Source organism: Falco rusticolus, chromosome 9, assembly GCF_015220075.1.
Source record: "Falco rusticolus isolate bFalRus1 chromosome 9, bFalRus1.pri, whole genome shotgun sequence".
Classification (NCBI taxonomy): domain Eukaryota; kingdom Metazoa; phylum Chordata; class Aves; order Falconiformes; family Falconidae; genus Falco; species Falco rusticolus.
This window is the reverse complement of record NC_051195.1, coordinates 44,090,372-44,108,349: the sequence shown is the minus strand read 5'-3', so window position 1 is coordinate 44,108,349 and position 17,978 is coordinate 44,090,372. Positions and strand designations below refer to the sequence as shown.

At 49.8% G+C, this 17,978-nt stretch overlaps 1 protein-coding gene across 1 annotated transcript in view; it reads left to right on the top strand.

Annotated features, from left to right (window-relative positions):
* LOC119154087 (collagen alpha-1(I) chain-like) overlaps positions 1 to 17,978 on the top strand; it is a 90,512-nt gene that overhangs the window by 30,477 nt on the left and 42,057 nt on the right. The window contains 5 exon segments of the mRNA XM_037401257.1: positions 4,378 to 4,525; positions 5,284 to 5,442; positions 6,011 to 6,206; positions 6,773 to 6,916; positions 8,708 to 8,749. Of these exon segments, the coding sequence (XP_037257154.1) occupies positions 4,378 to 4,525; positions 5,284 to 5,442; positions 6,011 to 6,206; positions 6,773 to 6,916; positions 8,708 to 8,749 (689 nt within the window).

Sequence of the window (17,978 nt, the reverse complement as noted above, 5' to 3'; positions counted from 1 at the left end):
ACTCTTGGTACGGTTTCTGGGCTCTTGGAGGCAGGGACCTCCTGTCACCACACCAAGCATCTCAATGAGTTCGTGGCATGTGACTGAATAGCTCTGTGGTGTATCTCTAACAGCTAGTTACAGGCATCCCCCTTTGCTGTGCTCCCCATCCTTGGAAGCATTTCTGTGAAAATATGCTTGGCACCCTGATGGCCGCTGGTTAACCTCAGCTTGGGGTTAACTTCAGCTTGTGATGCCACGTTCTTGGCTCTGGCTCCGGTGGCCGGTGCTTGCCCTTGCTGAGGTTGGCCCATGCACAAGTCTCCCTGGCACTGGGCTGCCTGGGAAGATTCCTGCGCTGCTTTAGGAGCCCAGAGGCAAGCTGAATTTGGCAGCAGCTGTTGAACTCCAGGAATCTCTTTTCCAGCGTAGAAAGAGCCATTCTGCAAGCTTTTGGTTTGAGGTTGAATAGCAAAGATGCTGGTGTGGCCTGCTAAACGTGCACTGCAGGCAGTCTTGGCTGGCATTTCTGCAGATGGGCGAAGAAGAACCCAAGCCTAGAGTCCAGTGCAAACACAGCTGGACTGTGCACATCTTGGGGTGAGCCCTGTCTCCGGGGTCCTGGGCAGCATTGCTGCCAGGGTGGAGGTAGGAGCATGCTGGTAGTGAAGGTTGCACAGCAGTGGTAGAGTGTTTGTGAGCATAGCTGCCCACTGATGGCCACTGGAAGGGGATGGGGAAGCCTGGCTGTGAAGCATGGCAGCGGGGTGCATACCCGTGGGGATAAGGCACCTGAGCCCCTAGGAAGGCTGAAAGCTCATGAGAAAACATGATCTTTTGTAAAGGAATACAATTACCATATTGATTATACAGTCCATCCTGTCCCTGACTGGCTACTGCAGTGACTGCGCTCGCTGCATCCTTGCATCCACCTGTCTGGGATTAATCTGTTCCCAGAAAGACTGTGACCCTGATCTCTGATAGCTGGTGACTCAGACTCTGCAGCTGAGAATTGTTTCCACAGGTAATCCATGTCCTTGAGAAGCAGCACATCTGCTCCCAGAGGTTAAGGCAAAGAGAGAAAAGAAACCTGCTTTGAAATTTAATCTGTGACATTTCTTGAAACAACCAGAAACCCACCAATGTCAGGATGGAGAGTTGACCCTTGGTTAATCCTGGAGAGAAGTTGCAAACAAAAGCTTGGGTGGTGAAGCTGGTTGAAGCACTAAATCCAGTGTTGGAAACAACCTTGCTGTGCGTCAGCTTCTGCCCCAGCATGAGAGCATGGTGCCACGAGCCTCAGCTACCGCAACAAGATGCTCTTCAAAGTGTTTGTAGATCAATCCAATCTGATGCTTTGCTGGCTCGTGCAGCACGGGCTTCTGAGGCCCCACTGGCTTATCCCAATGGCACAGACACTAGCCAGATGTGGCTCAAATAATACATGGAAGGCTGCTTCTGGAGAACAGGGAGGGAGGAGAAAAAGCCATGCATGTGGAAGAGCTGCAGTCTGGAGCTGGTAAAGTGGGAGAAGGGCATCTGCTTTCCAGCTTCCCCAGCTCTGCGTGAGGACTGGTGTCTCAGAGAAACATCATTTTTTATTTCAACACTTCTCTTTTGGCTCAGGGGGGAAGTGAGGGAGAAAAGACTGGGGTTTGCATGGCTGATCTGCCCAGAGTATAACCATGCAGCTGATCCCCAGGGTTTAAATGCTGATCTTCTCTGGGGATTGAAATGACCTGTTGCCATTCCATTGCCCTTGCTTGTCTCCAGTAGAGGTCTGGCATCACCCTCTGAACTGCGGGCATCATGCAGGGGCTGTGCTCAGCTCAGCTCTCACGCTGCCATTCCCAGCGTGCATGCAACCCTGTGGAGGGGTGCTCACAGGGACGGGAACATGACTAAATCCTTCCATCAGAGACATTCAGGCTCTGACGGCTGTCATGGGGGAGGCTGCAGCAGTGTGTAGCTCCTGTGTCAGAGCTGGGGTTGCTCTGGGCATGCAGTGGGAACAGCCTGTCTCTCCCTTGGGCTAATAAGCACGATGTGTGCTGGTGCCCTGCACAGTGCACAGCTGCTCCCTTGGCTGTGACGGGTTGTGCTTCCTGCCTGAGCATTAAGAGATCTCATCAGTTTCAACATAATTCTGTTTTTCTTTCATGCCATATTTTTTTCCTGGGGCTGGTGAGGGGTCCGGAGGAGAACATCAACGCTGGCTGTTTAAACCTGCTGGTGTAGCCCTGCCCCTGTGATCGCTCTCTTGCTACCTTCCAGTTCTTTGGCCTTGGGGAGAGAAGTCTCTGCTATTTTATTTAGGAAAGCACCAAGCACATGCTTAACTTTAACCCTAGATGCATATGTTGTTGTGGACCATGACTTTAACTTTCAGCAAACGCCCAAGTCGTGTGTTAAAGCCATACTCTGCCCAGGAAAGCTTCCATGCAAACATGTTATTTCTGGTACTAAGTCCCCAGCCGCAGCCTGTGGAGGAAGGCACTTCACCTGATAGAATCCACTGAATTCACACTTGTCTGCCTGTAATCACCAGCAAAGCTGATGAGTGATGAGGGCTGCAGCCCCCCGAGATGGAGCGTGCGGGTCTTGGCACATCCGCTGGTGTCAGCAGCTGGGAGATAACCTCCCAAAACTTGCCTGGGAATGAGAAGGGACAAACATCCCTGATATTTTTTTCCCCTCCATCAGCGGTGTTTGGTCTCAGATTCATTCCCCACGCTGTGCATACACATCACTTGCCACTCTGATAGCTCTGCCAGCTGGGTACTGTTTCAGGATTTATGACTGTTCAAGTCTGAGGGGCTCAGCCCTGCACCCCGTGGCTTGGTACTGTTTTTGCAATGTTCCTGCTGCTGAAGGCTGATGCACGTTCACGTTGCTGAGCTGAGGGTTGCCTGGGAACATGTAGATGCTGTGACCTTGTGGGGAGCTGGGGAAATACCAGCTGAAATCCCAAATCACCATAAATGGCTGCATCTCCTGCAGGACCCCATCCGCTCCCCTCCTTCCCAGCACACTGGTCTTTCCCTTGCAAAATCTGAGGAGACAGTGGCAGGCCTGATATGTTAGTGTCTGAACTGGATCAAAGCAGCTTTCTGCTCAGCTGACTTGTTATTTTCCAGAGCAGCGGATCTATACGGTGTGTATATCTCCTGTCGGGCTGCAGCACGCCTGAGGCTGTTCATCTGCCCTCAAATAAATCTCGCGCCTCATCAGCAGTGGGGACTGGAGTGAATGCAGAGGCTGGCTGCCTCCCAAGTGATGGCAGACACTAGTGCTGATGGTACTGGCAGGATTCCTGGTGACAAGTCATCAAGTGGGATTGTCTAGGCCCTCCCAGTGCAGGGACTGTGGATCCAGAGTGACCGAGACCCTTCTGGCAAGTCTGGACCCATGGGGTGCTGCTCTTGGTTGGTCCCTCATCCCCACGCCTTGCAGGTGGCAGGGTTATTGCCACACCGCCCAGCAGCATAAAGGGATGACAAGAAAGGAGGGACCTGGCTGCAGGTGGCTCTGAGGTAGAAATGGTGTGTCCAGGTAGAGCCAGATGCCTGTGATTTTTATTTTTTTTTTTTTTTTTCACTAATGGAGGGGAACAAGAGACCTTGTAATTTCAAACAAACGTTTATTCAGGTATTTCTGTAGTTGAAGGATTCTTTAGTTACAGCATGAACTTGGAAGGGGAATGTCTTTTATTCACCAAGGGAGTTAAAAGCCCCTCATGAGACTGAAGTGACGGAGCTGCTGCCAGATAGCCCAGACCAGGGGCTTTTGCCCAATTCAAACCATCTTGCTTGTTCACAATGTAATTCTCAAAGTGGGCCCTTCACCCGCTGGATGATGCACAGCTCCTGGCCCTGACACAGCAATGAACCCTGCTTGGGGCAGAGGGGAGTGCCCTGTGGTCTGGCTGGGCCACCTGCCCCAGTGAGGGACACGGTAACTGCATCCTGCTCCTGGTCTACTTCTTTTGAAATCAGGCAAACTTCAACAAGGAAGCTTGGGAAAGGACTGAGCAGAATTTTCTATACCCAGATGATCCAGGACTTGTGTTTTAGGACATTTGTGTCCCCAGCTCTGCTTTAAAGTCCTGAGCATCCCAACTGTATTGTCATAAAGGTAGCAATGGCCTTTCGTGTCTCTAGGACACTGACTTCTCAACATGTATTCTGTTCCAAAAATCACCTGGCTGCTCCTGAGGTTATCTGAGTGTTTGTTTTGGTCTGACCTTACTGATTTTGTGAATTATTTTAATTTGCCCAAATTGCATTCTCTTCTTCCTGGGGGTTTTGTCTGTTGTTTAATAGGAAGAATAAAGAGAGCAGAGCCCTGTAGGGAAGGTCTCTCAGCTACTGAGCATCTCTTTCTTCTCCCCCAATGCAGATGAAGTTAACTTGCTGGACAAAATTACTTCCCATGCGCAGGACCTCAGCAATGTTTCCTTTGGCTATGATGAAGCCAACTGCAGCATCCTGGAGATTGGGCAGTACGCTACCCTCAACATCCCTACAAGGGAGGCGTTTGGGGACAGGTAGGCTGCCTTCAGGGGCTGGGGTGCTGATCATCCCATGCATGCTTGGTTTGAGGGGTTGCTTTATGACCCCGTTCCATAACGGCACAAAGATAACACATCCACTCTGTGCTCTCAGGAGCTCAGTGCTTCTTCCCTCTCTTTCATCTGCCTTGGTTGTGTGCAGGCAAGACACATGGGCACAGTGCTTGACTGACCCTTTCCAGGAATGTGTTTTCTTGGTGTTCCACCAGGAAGACCTCTCTGCTCCAGCACATAATTGGAGGGAGGAAGGGACAGCACAGCCACATCTATCAGCATTGCCTGATGCCAAGGTGCTGGTCTATGGCGGCATAGACCGGGCTGGGACATTGCCACACTTGATACACGGCTGTAGCTTGCTGTGGGCAAGGACACAGGACATGGTGAGAGAAGGCAGCATTGAAAAGCTGCTTGTAACAGGGTTCCCATCCAACCTCAGCAGTGGGCAGGGCAAGACTCCCATGGGAAATCACGTGCTGAGATTGCACCTGAGAGGGATGTGTTAAGGTTATACGGGCAATGCTAATTTTGGCCTCACCGCTTCTTTTTGAGTACCTGACCTTACAATCTGAATGATTGTTTGCTCTTGTTTTTTTTATTTTTTGTTCTCACTGAGTTCATTTGTGCTGTGGCTCCTTTTTTTTTTTTTTTTTTTTTTTTCCTGGCCTAAGAGGGCAGTTAGTTCATGGTGGTGTAGCAGCTGCTGCAAGATACCATACATCACTTCTTTCTGCTAGGTTTGCAGATGAGCTGAGTGTACTGATGAAGCTCAGGTACTCACTGAAGGAGGACACCAGCCTCGTGACCATCCTTAGCCATCGAAGCCATGTGCTCTTCCAGATCAGGATTAACCCCTACGCCTTGGTATTTGTCACCACGAGGAGGAGACACTATGAGTAAGTTCCAGCTCAGGTGCTTTTTTTCTGCCTTTTCATGCTTCCTTTTCTACTCTGAGGGCCAGAGTTAAGGTTTCCCACTACGGGCTTTGAGCAGTGATGCTCTGACCCCACCTCAGTTGAGTCAAGGTCATGTCCCCCCACCCAGGTGACAACCAAGTCCCTCAGACCTGGTGGTGTGACTGCACAGGTAGTTGCTGCCTAACTCCACTCTGACAAAATGGTGCAGATCTGGGAAACAAAGCAAAGAACAACAAGACTCAAATACCTGGAGGTAAATCAAGTGGTAAGAGACACAAATACCGATAATTTCCCAGACACCTCAACTGGTTGTAGACCTGCCCAGATCCATTGGATAGAGATAGCATTCCCATGCTGGAGGAGAAGTGGTGGTGCTTACTTGTGACAATAAGGTGGTCCTGATTTCTCTAGTATTGTCCTTTACCTCTGCACTAAGGATGGATGTATCAGGGACCCTCGGAGCTAGTAAGGGCAAAGCCTAGTCCTGCACAAGGTGTGGGACCTGTTTCATGTTGTGCCTCTTCCCTCTCCCCTCTGGGACATGCAGGTTCCCAGTTTCCTTTCTTGGTGACGGGTGCTGGCACCAAGTTGCTCTCAGCATCTCCTTGGAGAGGCTGGAGTTGCATGTGGACTGTCGGCTGGTGGACAGAGTGAGCTGGTCCAGTTATTTCGGGATGGGAGTGAACACTGAAGGGCTGGTCATCATTGGAGGCCTCATCGAGTCCTTCGAGATCCCCTTTAAGGTGAGAGCTTGGGCAGACCTGGCAAGGCTGCCTTTGAGGACGTGGTCTGCTCTAGCTGCATGAAGTGAGGTTGCAACTCCCTCTGAAGGAATCCATTGCCTTCTCTTCCTAAAACACACCATTTATTTTCCCGGTTGGGGAGGGTGAGCTTTGCAAAGGCTTTGCATTGTGCATAGTGCTTGCTTTTGGGCCAGGGCAATGCAAGTGCCCTGCGTTGCAAGGGTCCCTTTCAGTGCTGCCTCTGCACCAGGTACTGCTCAGGCTGGGTCAGGGCAGGATGCTCCCTTAGAGGGGAATAGTAAGGGCCTGATCCTGCAGTGTGCTTAGCGCTTCTTGAATCCTCACTGTTATGTAATTCAAGGATAGCTTGTACATTGCTGGCTCTTAGCCTTTGCTCCCGGGATCTTTGCATCTAGCTTTTGAAGATGAGCAGTGAATGCTGATCACTAAATCATCCTGTAAAGAAGTCCCTGGCTATGAAAGGATGGAGGCATGCACCGAGACCTTTCCCTCTCCTCTGGAGGAAGCATGAGGGTAAACGATGGTTTCTGTGTTTTCCTCCCCAGGGTGCTCTACAGCAACTGACCTTTGTGATGGGAGACCCAGCAGCCGCTGGCGAGCACTGCCACAGCTACAACTCAACGTGCACACACTTCTTCAACCTCAACCGCTTCGCTTCCCCATGGGACCTTTCACCAGCCTGGCCAGAGGTGTGACTGAGGGCAGCTGACAAATCTGGGGGTTGCTGGTCCTCTTTGGTGTAACATGGTTCAAATGAAAGGACCAGCCCAGGACATCCACGCAGCCTGGAAGTACTTGGGTCTCCAGTTGAGTTGAGGTGCAAGGAGGTGATGGTGGCCAGCACATGGGGTGGTTCTTCATTCACCATCCAAACCCTCCTTCCAGGTCATAGATGGGTTTGGTGCAAAGGGAGAGTTAAAAGGAGAGTTTCTGAGCCAAAGAAAGGCTAGGGGGGTGTATGTGCTTATGTGTTTAACACAAGAAAGTTTTGAGTAGCTATTGAGTAATACTGCAGCTGGAGCTTCACTTTAGGAAGAGGCCAAAAGCTGTACTCAATAATTGTACATCACTTTGAAATTCTTGCTCACTCCCAGCAAGATGGCTGCACTGCACCCTTTGGTGCATCATCCTTTCAAAGGTGGTCTCCTCTGTTTTGTGAGCATTGCTGGAAAACAGAAGTTTTGTGGATTTAACATTTATTACAGTGTTCAGCCATTTTCCAAGAAATATGTTTGTGCCAAAACCCCCCAGATCACATAGTAAATCCCCATGGAGCACCCCACCCAGTCTTTCATCAGGAGCTGGAGGTGGCCCAGGGAGACACCTCATCTCTCTAGACCAGGTACCCAGAAGGGTTTTGTAGCTGCCTGGGAAGGGCTTGCTGAAGGGGCAAGCACCTATCGTCAGTTTGGCACAAACCTCTGGAGTGTAATACCCTTTTCTGATGGTTTGGTGAGGAGCTGGGCCAGCTGCTGAGGACGGGCAGTGTCAAGGGAGGGAACTGGGTGTCGGATGGGGCATCTGCCCTGTCTGGATCCTGCCCAGTGTTTCCTTCCTGCGGGATCCTGGTGCCAGCACACCCAGGCAGCGAAGTGGGAGCGGTGACACCCAGCTGGTGCTGCTGCCCCTGCCTCTCCCTGCCCCTGGGGCAGCCCTGCAGTAACTGCCCCATTCCCCAGGATGGGCTGCATCAACCTCTGTATTTACTGTTTTAAGAGGAGGATTTCAAGAAAAGCCTGGATCATAAGGGATTGAATAGGAGCTGGCTTTGCCAGGGAGTAAATGTGGAGAAGGCAAAGTATGTGACGCAGAGCAGGCCACACTGGCTGCCTGCTCTAAGGAGACTGGTGTGTTTGAGTTCCCAGCAAGTGTCACCCATGGTCAGCCCCAAAATGTTACCTGGCATTTCTCATGCTGACAGGCCTTAGGTACTAGCTGTAGCTCCGACAAAAGTTGGACTTACTCCCTAGAGCGAAGAAGGACAAAACCCCACAAACCAAAAGCTACAAGATGTGACTTCTGATAGTGTAAGGTGGTGGGCTCCTCTTAACCTGCTCTCAATATCTAATCTCCTGTGCTCTGTAGGTGTGGAGCACTCACCTGACCGGCTCCCGTGGCTTACCCAGCAGAGAGAAAGTTTTATTTTAACCATCAGTAAGTTGACTGTCAGTGGGAACGCACAGGATAATTGTGCCCCACCTCACACCAGCTCCCACCTCTTGCGGGCCTGCTTTAAGACTGATCAGCTTCAAAACGAAAAGAAACTGTAAAAGTCACCCAAACACCTCAGAGGTTTAATCAAAAGCTGTTCCCTCATGTCACAATGAATGGCTGGTTCCCGCTGTGCTTTCCCTGGATGTCTCCTGTGCCGTCACAGGCAGCGTGCCCTTCAATCCTGAAGCCAACAAAAAGCACGTGCTTAAGTCAGTGGAGGTCCTTGGGCAGTGATATTTTTCCTCTTTCTTTCTCCATCTGTCCAGGTGCCCAAGGAAACCAATGAAATTCAGGACTCGTCTCTTCAGGTATGACTCCTGCATTGCTGTGGGAGGTATGTGCAGGGACCCTCTCTCCCTGTGCCCCTCCAGTATGTCTCATCACCAGAATGTCTCCTGGGGAAACAAGTTGCTCTAAGGAGCAATCGGGTACAAAGGCAAAATACCCAGGCAAAGCTACTAGTTATTATTGGCTTTATTGCAATCTCGCTCTTTAATGGTTTGAATGTAACTCGACGTGTCTGGGAGCTGGTGGAAGCCAAGGTGACTTCAGGTGACCTTCCTGAGCATTTGCACTGAGCCTAAGAGGGGTGGCTCGGTGAAGGTGGTGATGAGCTGGGTCAGGGCACTGCACGCACGGAGGTGTCGGTGGGTCTGCCCGCGAGCCTGGCTGTGGCTGGGGTGGCTTGGAGGGAAGGAAGCAGCGAGGTTAGTGGGGTGGCAGGTCTCACCATGGGACAGGAAAAAGCAGGAGGCTGGGTGACTGCTGCTTCTGCCTACATGGGACATGGCGCCGGCCTGGGGAGGGCTTGCTGCTGCTGCTCGCCATCCTTGAGGTGGCGGGAAGGGCTTGAAGCTCTGCAGTGGGCGCAGGCAGCTGTGGTTCTGGGGGTTGCAAAGCATCATGCTTCCTTGGCCTGGTTCCTTGGGGAGCCTGCTGGTGGGAGAGGGATAGCTGCTCCAGAGTCCCACTGGTGCTCATGGTGCTGGGGGCTGCCACCTTCCCCTCCGAGCTGCTCTCACCCAGCAGGAGCTTGGTGCGTTGCTCCAGGCTTCTCTCTGTGCATCGGGGAGATGGGTGATCGCTCTCAGTGGGGCAGGCTGCAAGCCCTTTATGTTTCTGCTTTATTGGGGATTTCTAGCCAAGGTTTGCTGTTCAAGTTCATGCAAACAGGTGTCCTGAGGGGGAAATCTGCCAGCGAATGTAAACTGAGATTTTTTTGTATGTGTGGCTGAGCAGTACAGAGTCCTTTCTGTGTTCCCTTCGCTCTCCCAGGCATTGCTGTTAACTGTTTGGGGATAGCCTCTGTTCTCATGCCTGATTTAAACTGTCTGGCTGCACCTTGCTAACTCCTTCATGCGAGCTATGCTTCATGTATGGCCAAGTGGTCTTTTGCAGCTGGGTTCGTATCATCTGCTCCGGGGCTTAATCATGGCACAAGCATTGCAGCAGCAGGCATCCTGCTGCTTTGCTGATGAGGGTGCTTATGGGTTGGGTTTGTGATGATGATAATGAGCTGAGATGGCAAAATGACTCTTCCTGAGCATGTCTGAAAGGTGGTCTCTGCCTCCCTGCAACCACTTCTCAGGTCCTGATGGATCCTCTTTAGGATGTGCTCCCCCATCTGATGCTCATTTGCCAGCTGACCTCGCTGCCAGCGGTTCTCCCAGCAACTGGTGTGAATTGGTGAGATGTTGCCGTAAAAAGAAAAGTGGTGACATTCATGGGTCTACAGGGGAAGACTAACAATATTCTGGATTTGGGACAAGTTTATTTTTCAAGCACTTAATCAGGACCAGAGGCGCCTCGGGATCTCTGACATTTGGATTTATTAAAAGAAAAAAATGCACTACTAACGTGTTACAGTTTGAAAATAATGAAGAGCAGATCAGCTCTGCTGCAGGGATGATCCACAGCTATACTTTGTACTGTGCCTTTGTTCATTTAGAAGTAAATTAGTATATTGGTGAATTTCTTAACTGCTAATTAGAGCTAAATAATTGTGGAGGGCTAGGGTGATGGTGGAGAAAGATGTAAGTGGATGAAGGCAATTGCTTAGTTGTTTGTTACTGGAAGCCTAAATTATACCTGAATCGTAGTCTGGTCCATTTTTTTTTTTGGTTTGGGTTTTTTTTGGTTTTTTTTTTGAGGGATGGTTTGTAATTTATGAGCAGTCTTTGAGACCTGGATGGTATTGAGCCACTTCTACCTTTTATCTTCTCTTTGTCTGCCTGTACTAAATGTGAGCAAGAGGGCTGAGGTGATTACTAAACTTAATGGCTTTTTCCAAAGCAATTTGATCTGCGATCCTAAAGCCATTCAACCAAAAGTCAAATAAAGCCTAAATCTCACTGATTTCCAAAGACACAAAATTTGACAGGTTTCATTATCTGGACAGTTCAAGCTACTTCCGAGATTTCTCCGTGATTAAAAAAATAAAGTGCTATTCCACCTTACCAAGCCATGAGGCATCCTCTAGCGAGAATTGCAGCTACTCCTCCACATTTTATGATTTGACCTTCTGCCTTAGTTCAGGTTTTTGTGCCCTTGCTGGCTTTTATGGCTTGCCATATGCCAGAAGTATTGCAGCAAGGGCTTGGTTTGATCGGCAGCTTCTCTGCTCCTTCTCAAGCAACTTCACGGGGCATTGCACCTCCCAGCAGTGCCTGGTGCCCTGCTGCAGGTTGGTGGCCACTTGCTCGGGGCAGCTGCGTCTCCTGCGTGCAATGGCAGCAGGGCTGTGCTCTGCCCCAGGGTTGCTTCAGAAACTATTTTTGCTCTTTTTTTTTTTTTGGAGGAGGAGAGGCGCTTGTGCTGTTTGAGAGCGTGGCAGGGAGCATGGGGAGTCCTGCAGAGTTGTTCCAGTCTGGATGTGACCCTGGGATGTGATGCTTGCAGGGCTCTTCAGGCTTTTGGGTTGCTTCAGGGTGCCTGGGTAGGATGCTAGCGAGCCCCAAACATCCCCCTGTGAAAACAGGGCACTGCTAAGGCATCTCACATGGACTTCCAAAAGGAAATAATTAATCTGGTATATTATTTAGGCTTACAACATATTCAGTTCCAAAATCCAGCACCCAGGTACCGTATGAAACTTGTGAGCAAAAATTTCTGCCCTTGGTTATACGAAGTAGTGATGGGGGAGGGGTTTGCTGTGGGGAGCTATTCCAGTTTTGATGGAGCAGATGTCTGCTGCACTCCTGGCCCAAAGCAACTGGAGAAGGACCGTGCAATGCCTTAGCTGGGGGCTGCAGCCCTGTGCACCTCCCCCGGGAAGCAAGGGCAACGCCAAGCTGAGCACCAGGAGGGGATTCCCTTCCCCAGACCCCTGCTGTGGATGCTGCAGATCCAAAGGCAGAATTACATCTGGCCTGATCTGCTGCTGAACGCCGCCCATAGGATTTCCTGGCAAGTATTCCTCCTTCAAATCAGTGAAGCTTGCTTAGTAAGAAGTCCAACCTTGATTTTCAACTTCCCCATGACTGAGCTTCTTCCAGGGGCTTGATGCTAGAATGTGCTGGAAAAAGAGTTTAAAACTGTCTTTCTCTGATCTTGAGATTGTAAATCATATTGTACCTTTGTGTGTTGGATAGAAGCCTCTTCTAGCCAACAAAAACGTGTTTCCTGAGAGGAGACACTAAGCTTTGAAAATACACATCACCTAGCTTGACCTAGCTGAAAACTAGGGCAGCATGTTATGCTGGTTGTCTGGGCTTCTGTAGGCAGAGATGCTCCAAGCTGGGTTTTAACCTGTTTGCCATTTAGAAAGTCAGTTGAGTTTTTGGATCGTGGTATCAAACCGTACTAGCTGGGAAAAAAAGCCCTGCAGAAGTCTGGGATCATTACATCAACGTTACATCTTTGTCAACAAAACACTCTTAATCTCCTCAGGCAAGATACAGAGTTAGTTACATGGCTACTCCTTTAAAACCATGGCATTAATTATCTGTGGTTTCTTTATTAATGAGCCCCATATTAGTTGCTGTATTATTTTTCTTGGGCTTGGCTTGAGGGAAGAGGTCTGTAATGACTCAAGGCCTCCTGTTTGCATTTTTTCTTTTTTTCTTTTTTTTTTCCTTTTTTTTTCTTTTTTTCTCCCCCCCCTGGCACAATATAAAGCCTTTTCCCGGTCCCCTGGAGCTTCCCCAGCTTTCTGAGCCACATTGAAAAATCAGTGCTCGTGTTCGCGAGAGCCTGCTGCTATTTGAATGCTTTTTAGTTTGAATTCTTGGGGCAAGATTGAGAAACCCCTCCTCCTTGTCCCTTCTGGACTAGAAAGTATCTCGTTGTCTTCTGGTTATGTCATCTGGCTTTTGTGAGACATAGACAGAGGCGGCAGCTCCTGCTCCCCGCGCCGCTGCGGGTTTGGCTGCTTCCACGTGGCAGGGGGTTGCGATGGGGACCCCGTGCTGGCACTGGGGATGGCTGGGTCAGCGATTTCTCCTGTCTTTACTTTCCTTGTCCAAGTTGATTTTCTACAAATCATAAACTCCATATTGCTTATCACAGGCCAATTCCTTTTTTTCTTCTGCTTTACTATCCTTAATGGTCACTTTCAGTTTCTGCTCATTCCCACCTTCCCAAGTCCAGTTTCTGGGGGTTTTAAACCCACATGCCTTCTGCCTCAACTCTCAGGCTTTGGATGACTCCCGAGCTCTTTAAAGCAGTTCCCAATTTGTCTTTCTCAGCTGGTTCTTCTCTAAATTTGGCCTATTTGAAGGAGCAAACACGTACGCTATTGATTTTGGCTTTTGGTTCTGTTTACACAGAACGGATCTAATTCAGTCATGACGACTTGTGCCTAAGAGACCAGTAACTCTCAGCTTGGAGAGCCCTTTCCCCTGAGCTCGCCAGATGGGAGTTTGCAGGATGGACCTTTCCCATGTCGGACAGTGAAGCTGAATTAAAAAATGTTTGTCTGCAATGTGTTGGAATTCAGGACTGTGTTAGTGCAGGCTGCCAGGGCTGGATCCCGGCTTCCCACTGGGAGTCGGCATCCCTGGCTGGTGTGCATCCTATGGATTCCTTCTGTGCTGCCTTTACCCGAGTACCTGAACGCCTCAGCTCCTGCCCTGCAGTGCCTCACAGCCGGCAGTGAATAAGACCTGGGCATCTGCTGGCAATAACACTTAAACCCGGTGTTTTAGGAAATTGGGATCAGAACTTGGGCTGTAAGCCCTGGCTTCCCACCATACTCTTCCTCACCCGATGCCATCTGCCAGCTGTGCCTAGATGTCTTATCCACAGGTGACTTTCCTGTGAAGAACTTGCTTTTAAATCTTTGGCTTTGTGGAGTTGTCCTCATGAGGCAGAGTCTCCAGCATCTTTTCAAGCCAGGTCTCCCGTTGTCCTCTGCCTGTCCCATTGTTTCTGGCTGTTGATACCCATGGGCTTCATGGGCTTGAGCCTCCAGCCCCCCGTGATGCCCTATGGGAGCAGAAAGGTGCTGATGTCATTCATTAATTTCCCTCTTTAAGGTGTACACAATGAGACACTAAATTCTCTTACAGGTGGCTGTAGCTGAAACTTTTCAATACTCTGGTTTGATTTGTTGCAAAATGTGTTTAAGGAAATTAACACTTTGGATCAAAACTGGTCTTCAACCAGGAGAAATACAGGTCAAGTTGGAAAGCTGAAGTGCTTTGATTTTTTTTTTTCCCACCATTAAAGCTATATTTCAAGACTATTTTTAATCGGAAAACCCCTGAAAGCAACAAAAATGCAGCATCAAAACCACACTACTTTGAAATTTGATTTTTGGAAGAAAAACCTGAAATCTTTATTTCAGCTCATGAGGAAATGGTTGTGGATTTTATCCCTGCCAGGGACTGCTGCACAGAGGATAAATATTCACCTTGCTCCCCTCAAGGGAGCTGTTCTCCTGTGGCGATAGTCACCCGGGGGTTGTGTATCCCTGCTGACATTTGTCCTCCTCTTAGGAGCTTGTCTGGGATGTATAAATGAGGAACGGGTCTGTTACGGTTCTCTCCAAAGTGGCTCCTCAGACTTTGCAGGTCTGCAAAGCACTGGTCACACCACCACAGCGGGGCAGGGAAGACCATGGAATCATTCAGATTGGAAAAGACTTTTAAAATTGAGTCTAGCCATTGGTGATGCTCATGAGTACCTGCATGGATGCAGGCTCCAGACCTTGGGCAAACCCTCCTTCCAGCGAAATGAGGCTGGGGTGGAGGCATGGCTTGCAGGATGACAGGTGATGTCAGGGCAGGCTCGGTTATTATGGAATCATTGGGTAGTTTGGGTTGGAAAGGACCTTAAAGATCATCTAGTTTTACAAGCACATGCCAGCATTTCTGGGGGGGACAGTGTGAGGGTGTCTGCTATGGGTGGTGTGTGATGGGGTGAAGGAAGGGTGTTGAGAAACCTCCTCTCTGGTTTCCTGAGAGGAGCGATGCCTCTGCTGATTCATTTTAATGGGTTCGATGGGACCCTTGCAGCCTCTTTGCCTGGGGTTTCAAGGCACATCTAGGTGTCAGGGGCTTCTCAGTTTTGTTAGCAACTTAACAGCAAACTTAAAAAGACTCCGTGTAACAGCCCATTGATTTTAAGAGCTTTCTTGCTACAGGCATTCACATGGCAGCCCATAGAAACCTGAGCCCAGTCTCCATGGCAGCAGCCAGTGCTGCAGATGAGAAGATGCCCTGGAAAACCTGCTGGCACCTTGCGGCCAGTGGGCCCTGGGACCAGGGCTGGCCACTGCTCACCCTGAAGATGTGCAGTAAACACCTGGATGTTGTACCTTGGTGCTTGTTTTAGAGATGGATGTGCGCAGCTGGCTCTCCGTGCGACCTCTTCTGCCTGTGAGCAGGGAATGTCAAATCATCCGGCAAGGTTTTTCTCTTCCCATAGCAGCTTATGCCTTGAACTTGTCCATCCTTGTCCTTTGTGGAACAGGTGAATCCCTGCGGAGGGGAAAACCTTCAGCTGCTTCTGCCCCCAGCTCCCTGGGCCAGTGCTTTGATCTAGTGCCTGAATCCTCCCTTTTATGGCTCTGTTGGGCACTTTTATTTCCTTGGGCTGCTGTTAGTGATTAGGAAAGGCCTTGGCTAGAAGGAAGCTCCGGGTGGGAGTGGGGCTGTTGTGAAGCCAGTGACTCTCCTGCAACCCCAGGTCTTGGTGGGTTCTGGCTTGGCTCAGCTGGAGCTGCGTGCCCTGCTTGGGGATTTAGGTTGGGAGATGGTGGTGATGTCCATGGTCTCAAAGGTGGAGCTTGGAAGTGAAAAGCCCCTATTTTCCCCCAGAAGATGTTGGTGCCTCATTAAATAAAGGAAGAAAATGCCTGTTACGGAGTTTCCTGCATCTTTGGGTGGCTTAGGTGCTGCGGGAGATGGGACCTTGCAGCAGATCCTGGTACCCAGGTCACGGCAGATCCTGGTACCCAGGTCACGGCAGATCCTGGTACCCAGGTCACAGCAGCCTGAGACAAGGTTCAGCACTGCTTTTTGTTCCATCTCAATTGAAATACTTTCACTGTCACATTGAAAAGCCATTTCTTAATGTCCTGCATTGTTGCAGGTCTGTTCACGGATGAAAAGTCTGGTTACAAAATAAAAAGCCAAGAACTTTTCTTTGAGGGGGGTGGCTGAAGAGGTCGTCTGCACCCCTGCTACAAAATACGCCTAGAAATAGCAAACCCCAAAGCTAACGAGGAAAAAGTCCCTTTGTAAAACTATTTTAATTGGAACTTAGAAATAGGCCAAGTCCCTGCCCCCTCCAGCTCTTGTTTCTTGTTGGATTTACTATGCGCCAAGCCCAAAATTGAATCATGCAGCTGGGATTGCAGAGGGTTTAATTACCGTGCACGGCTGCAGGAAGAGGCTCATGGAGGAGCATCTAACGCCTGGTCCTCGCCTCCAAGCCAATTTGTGCCATGAGGAGGATGGGGAGATAAACTTCCTCTGCCTCCCTCTGAGATGAATTTTTAGCCCCTTTCATGTTTCAGATGCTTTTCTCCAGAGTCCCAGCTGTTGGAGTTGGAGGTTTACAAATAATGCTAAATATGTTTGCTGGCCAGATGTTGGAGTGTGTGGTATGGAGCTGCCGCCAGTTTTGCCGTGGTTTGCTGACAAATTATGCAGGCTGTGGACTGCATTGTTCAGGGAGGAAAGTGAGCTAGTGGCTGCTAATTATAGTGCATTAATAGGAGCAATTAGCATCTTAGACTACCCAGAATCTTCTCCTGGACAAGCCACAGGAGCCGGGTGCTGGGGAGGTGAACGGCAGTGGTATCTGTGGCCAAGCACGGGCTTTGTGGGTCTGGTGAGAGGGTTGTGGGTAGAGCTGAGGGCACTTTGTGGGTCTGCAGAGTCTCCAGGTCTGCCCCATGCTCTGTGCTTCCCTTCCCAAGGTGGGAAGGGTCTCCTTGCTGGGGGTTGGTAAGGAGTCAGCCCTGCAGTGCTCGGCTGGGCTGAGGAGGCTGAACCAGCTGCCTGCAGGTCCCTTGGGTTGCCCTTCGGTTCCTCTCACATCCTCCCTGCGAAGGTGACCTTGCAGGGAATGTGGTTGCTCATAATTAACAGCTGAATCGTTTTAAAGATGTACAAATGATGGAGTCAAGTTTTAGCCAGAATGCTTTTTCTGCAGCGCTCTGTTTGATTTCTTGCTTGAAAGGACTTTGTAAAATAAACTAGGGTTTTTTTCTAAGGCGTATTAGTTAAAAAAAAAATAAATAAAAAAAAATAAAAAAGTGCTGGTTTAGAGTCTGTATGTTATAGCTCCTTACTGACCGCCGCCAGCTCACAGTCATCCTGCTTAAACAGAAACAGGACCACAAACCAAGTTAGTTAAAGCTAATGAGAGGGGGACTCTTAACTGGGTTTGAAATCTGGCTTATATGTTACTTTGAAGGAGCCTCTGAAGGGTTTTATCCTCATGTAATTGAATTCATTGATTCTGATATATTTGGGAAGACTAATTTAATCCAGGGTGCTGATGGTCTCTGCATCAGCCGGGCGGTGTGGCTACATAGGGGCTAGCCCGGGTGAATAGTGTCTGCTTTTCATACAAGCCGTCATTAATCCCTTGGAGCTCCCTCTCCCCGGTGGCTGGTCGTGCTGTGTAGGAAGGGAAAAAAAAAAAAAGAAAATTACTATGCTGTGTAAAAAAGGGCTGTAAAATGGAGATAGAGGAAGAAAGCCCATCATAGCAAGGGCAGGTTTCTGCCTTTCCTCAGCTCCAGTTTCACAGCCCTGTTTAGCCTTGGACTCACGTGCAAGGAGAGGGAAGGAACAACGTGCGCGATGGGAAAGCACCAAAGGCTCCTGCCTTGTCCCGAGAGCCTGGACTGCCGCGGGGGGCTGCGAGTCGGACCTGGCAGTGGGTCAAGCTGATGCCTGGCAGCTCTGTCCTCACCCTCCCCACATGCTGCATGGCTTCAACCCCTATTCCAGCAGCTTTGGGGTTCCAAAAAAAAAGCCTGAGGGTTTGATGAGCTGATGGCTCTGGTTTTCTTACTTCCAGGAGAAAGGTGGGCCTGCAGGTGTGCGGTGGGTTAGAGGAGAACATGGCTGGCGGGGCGGT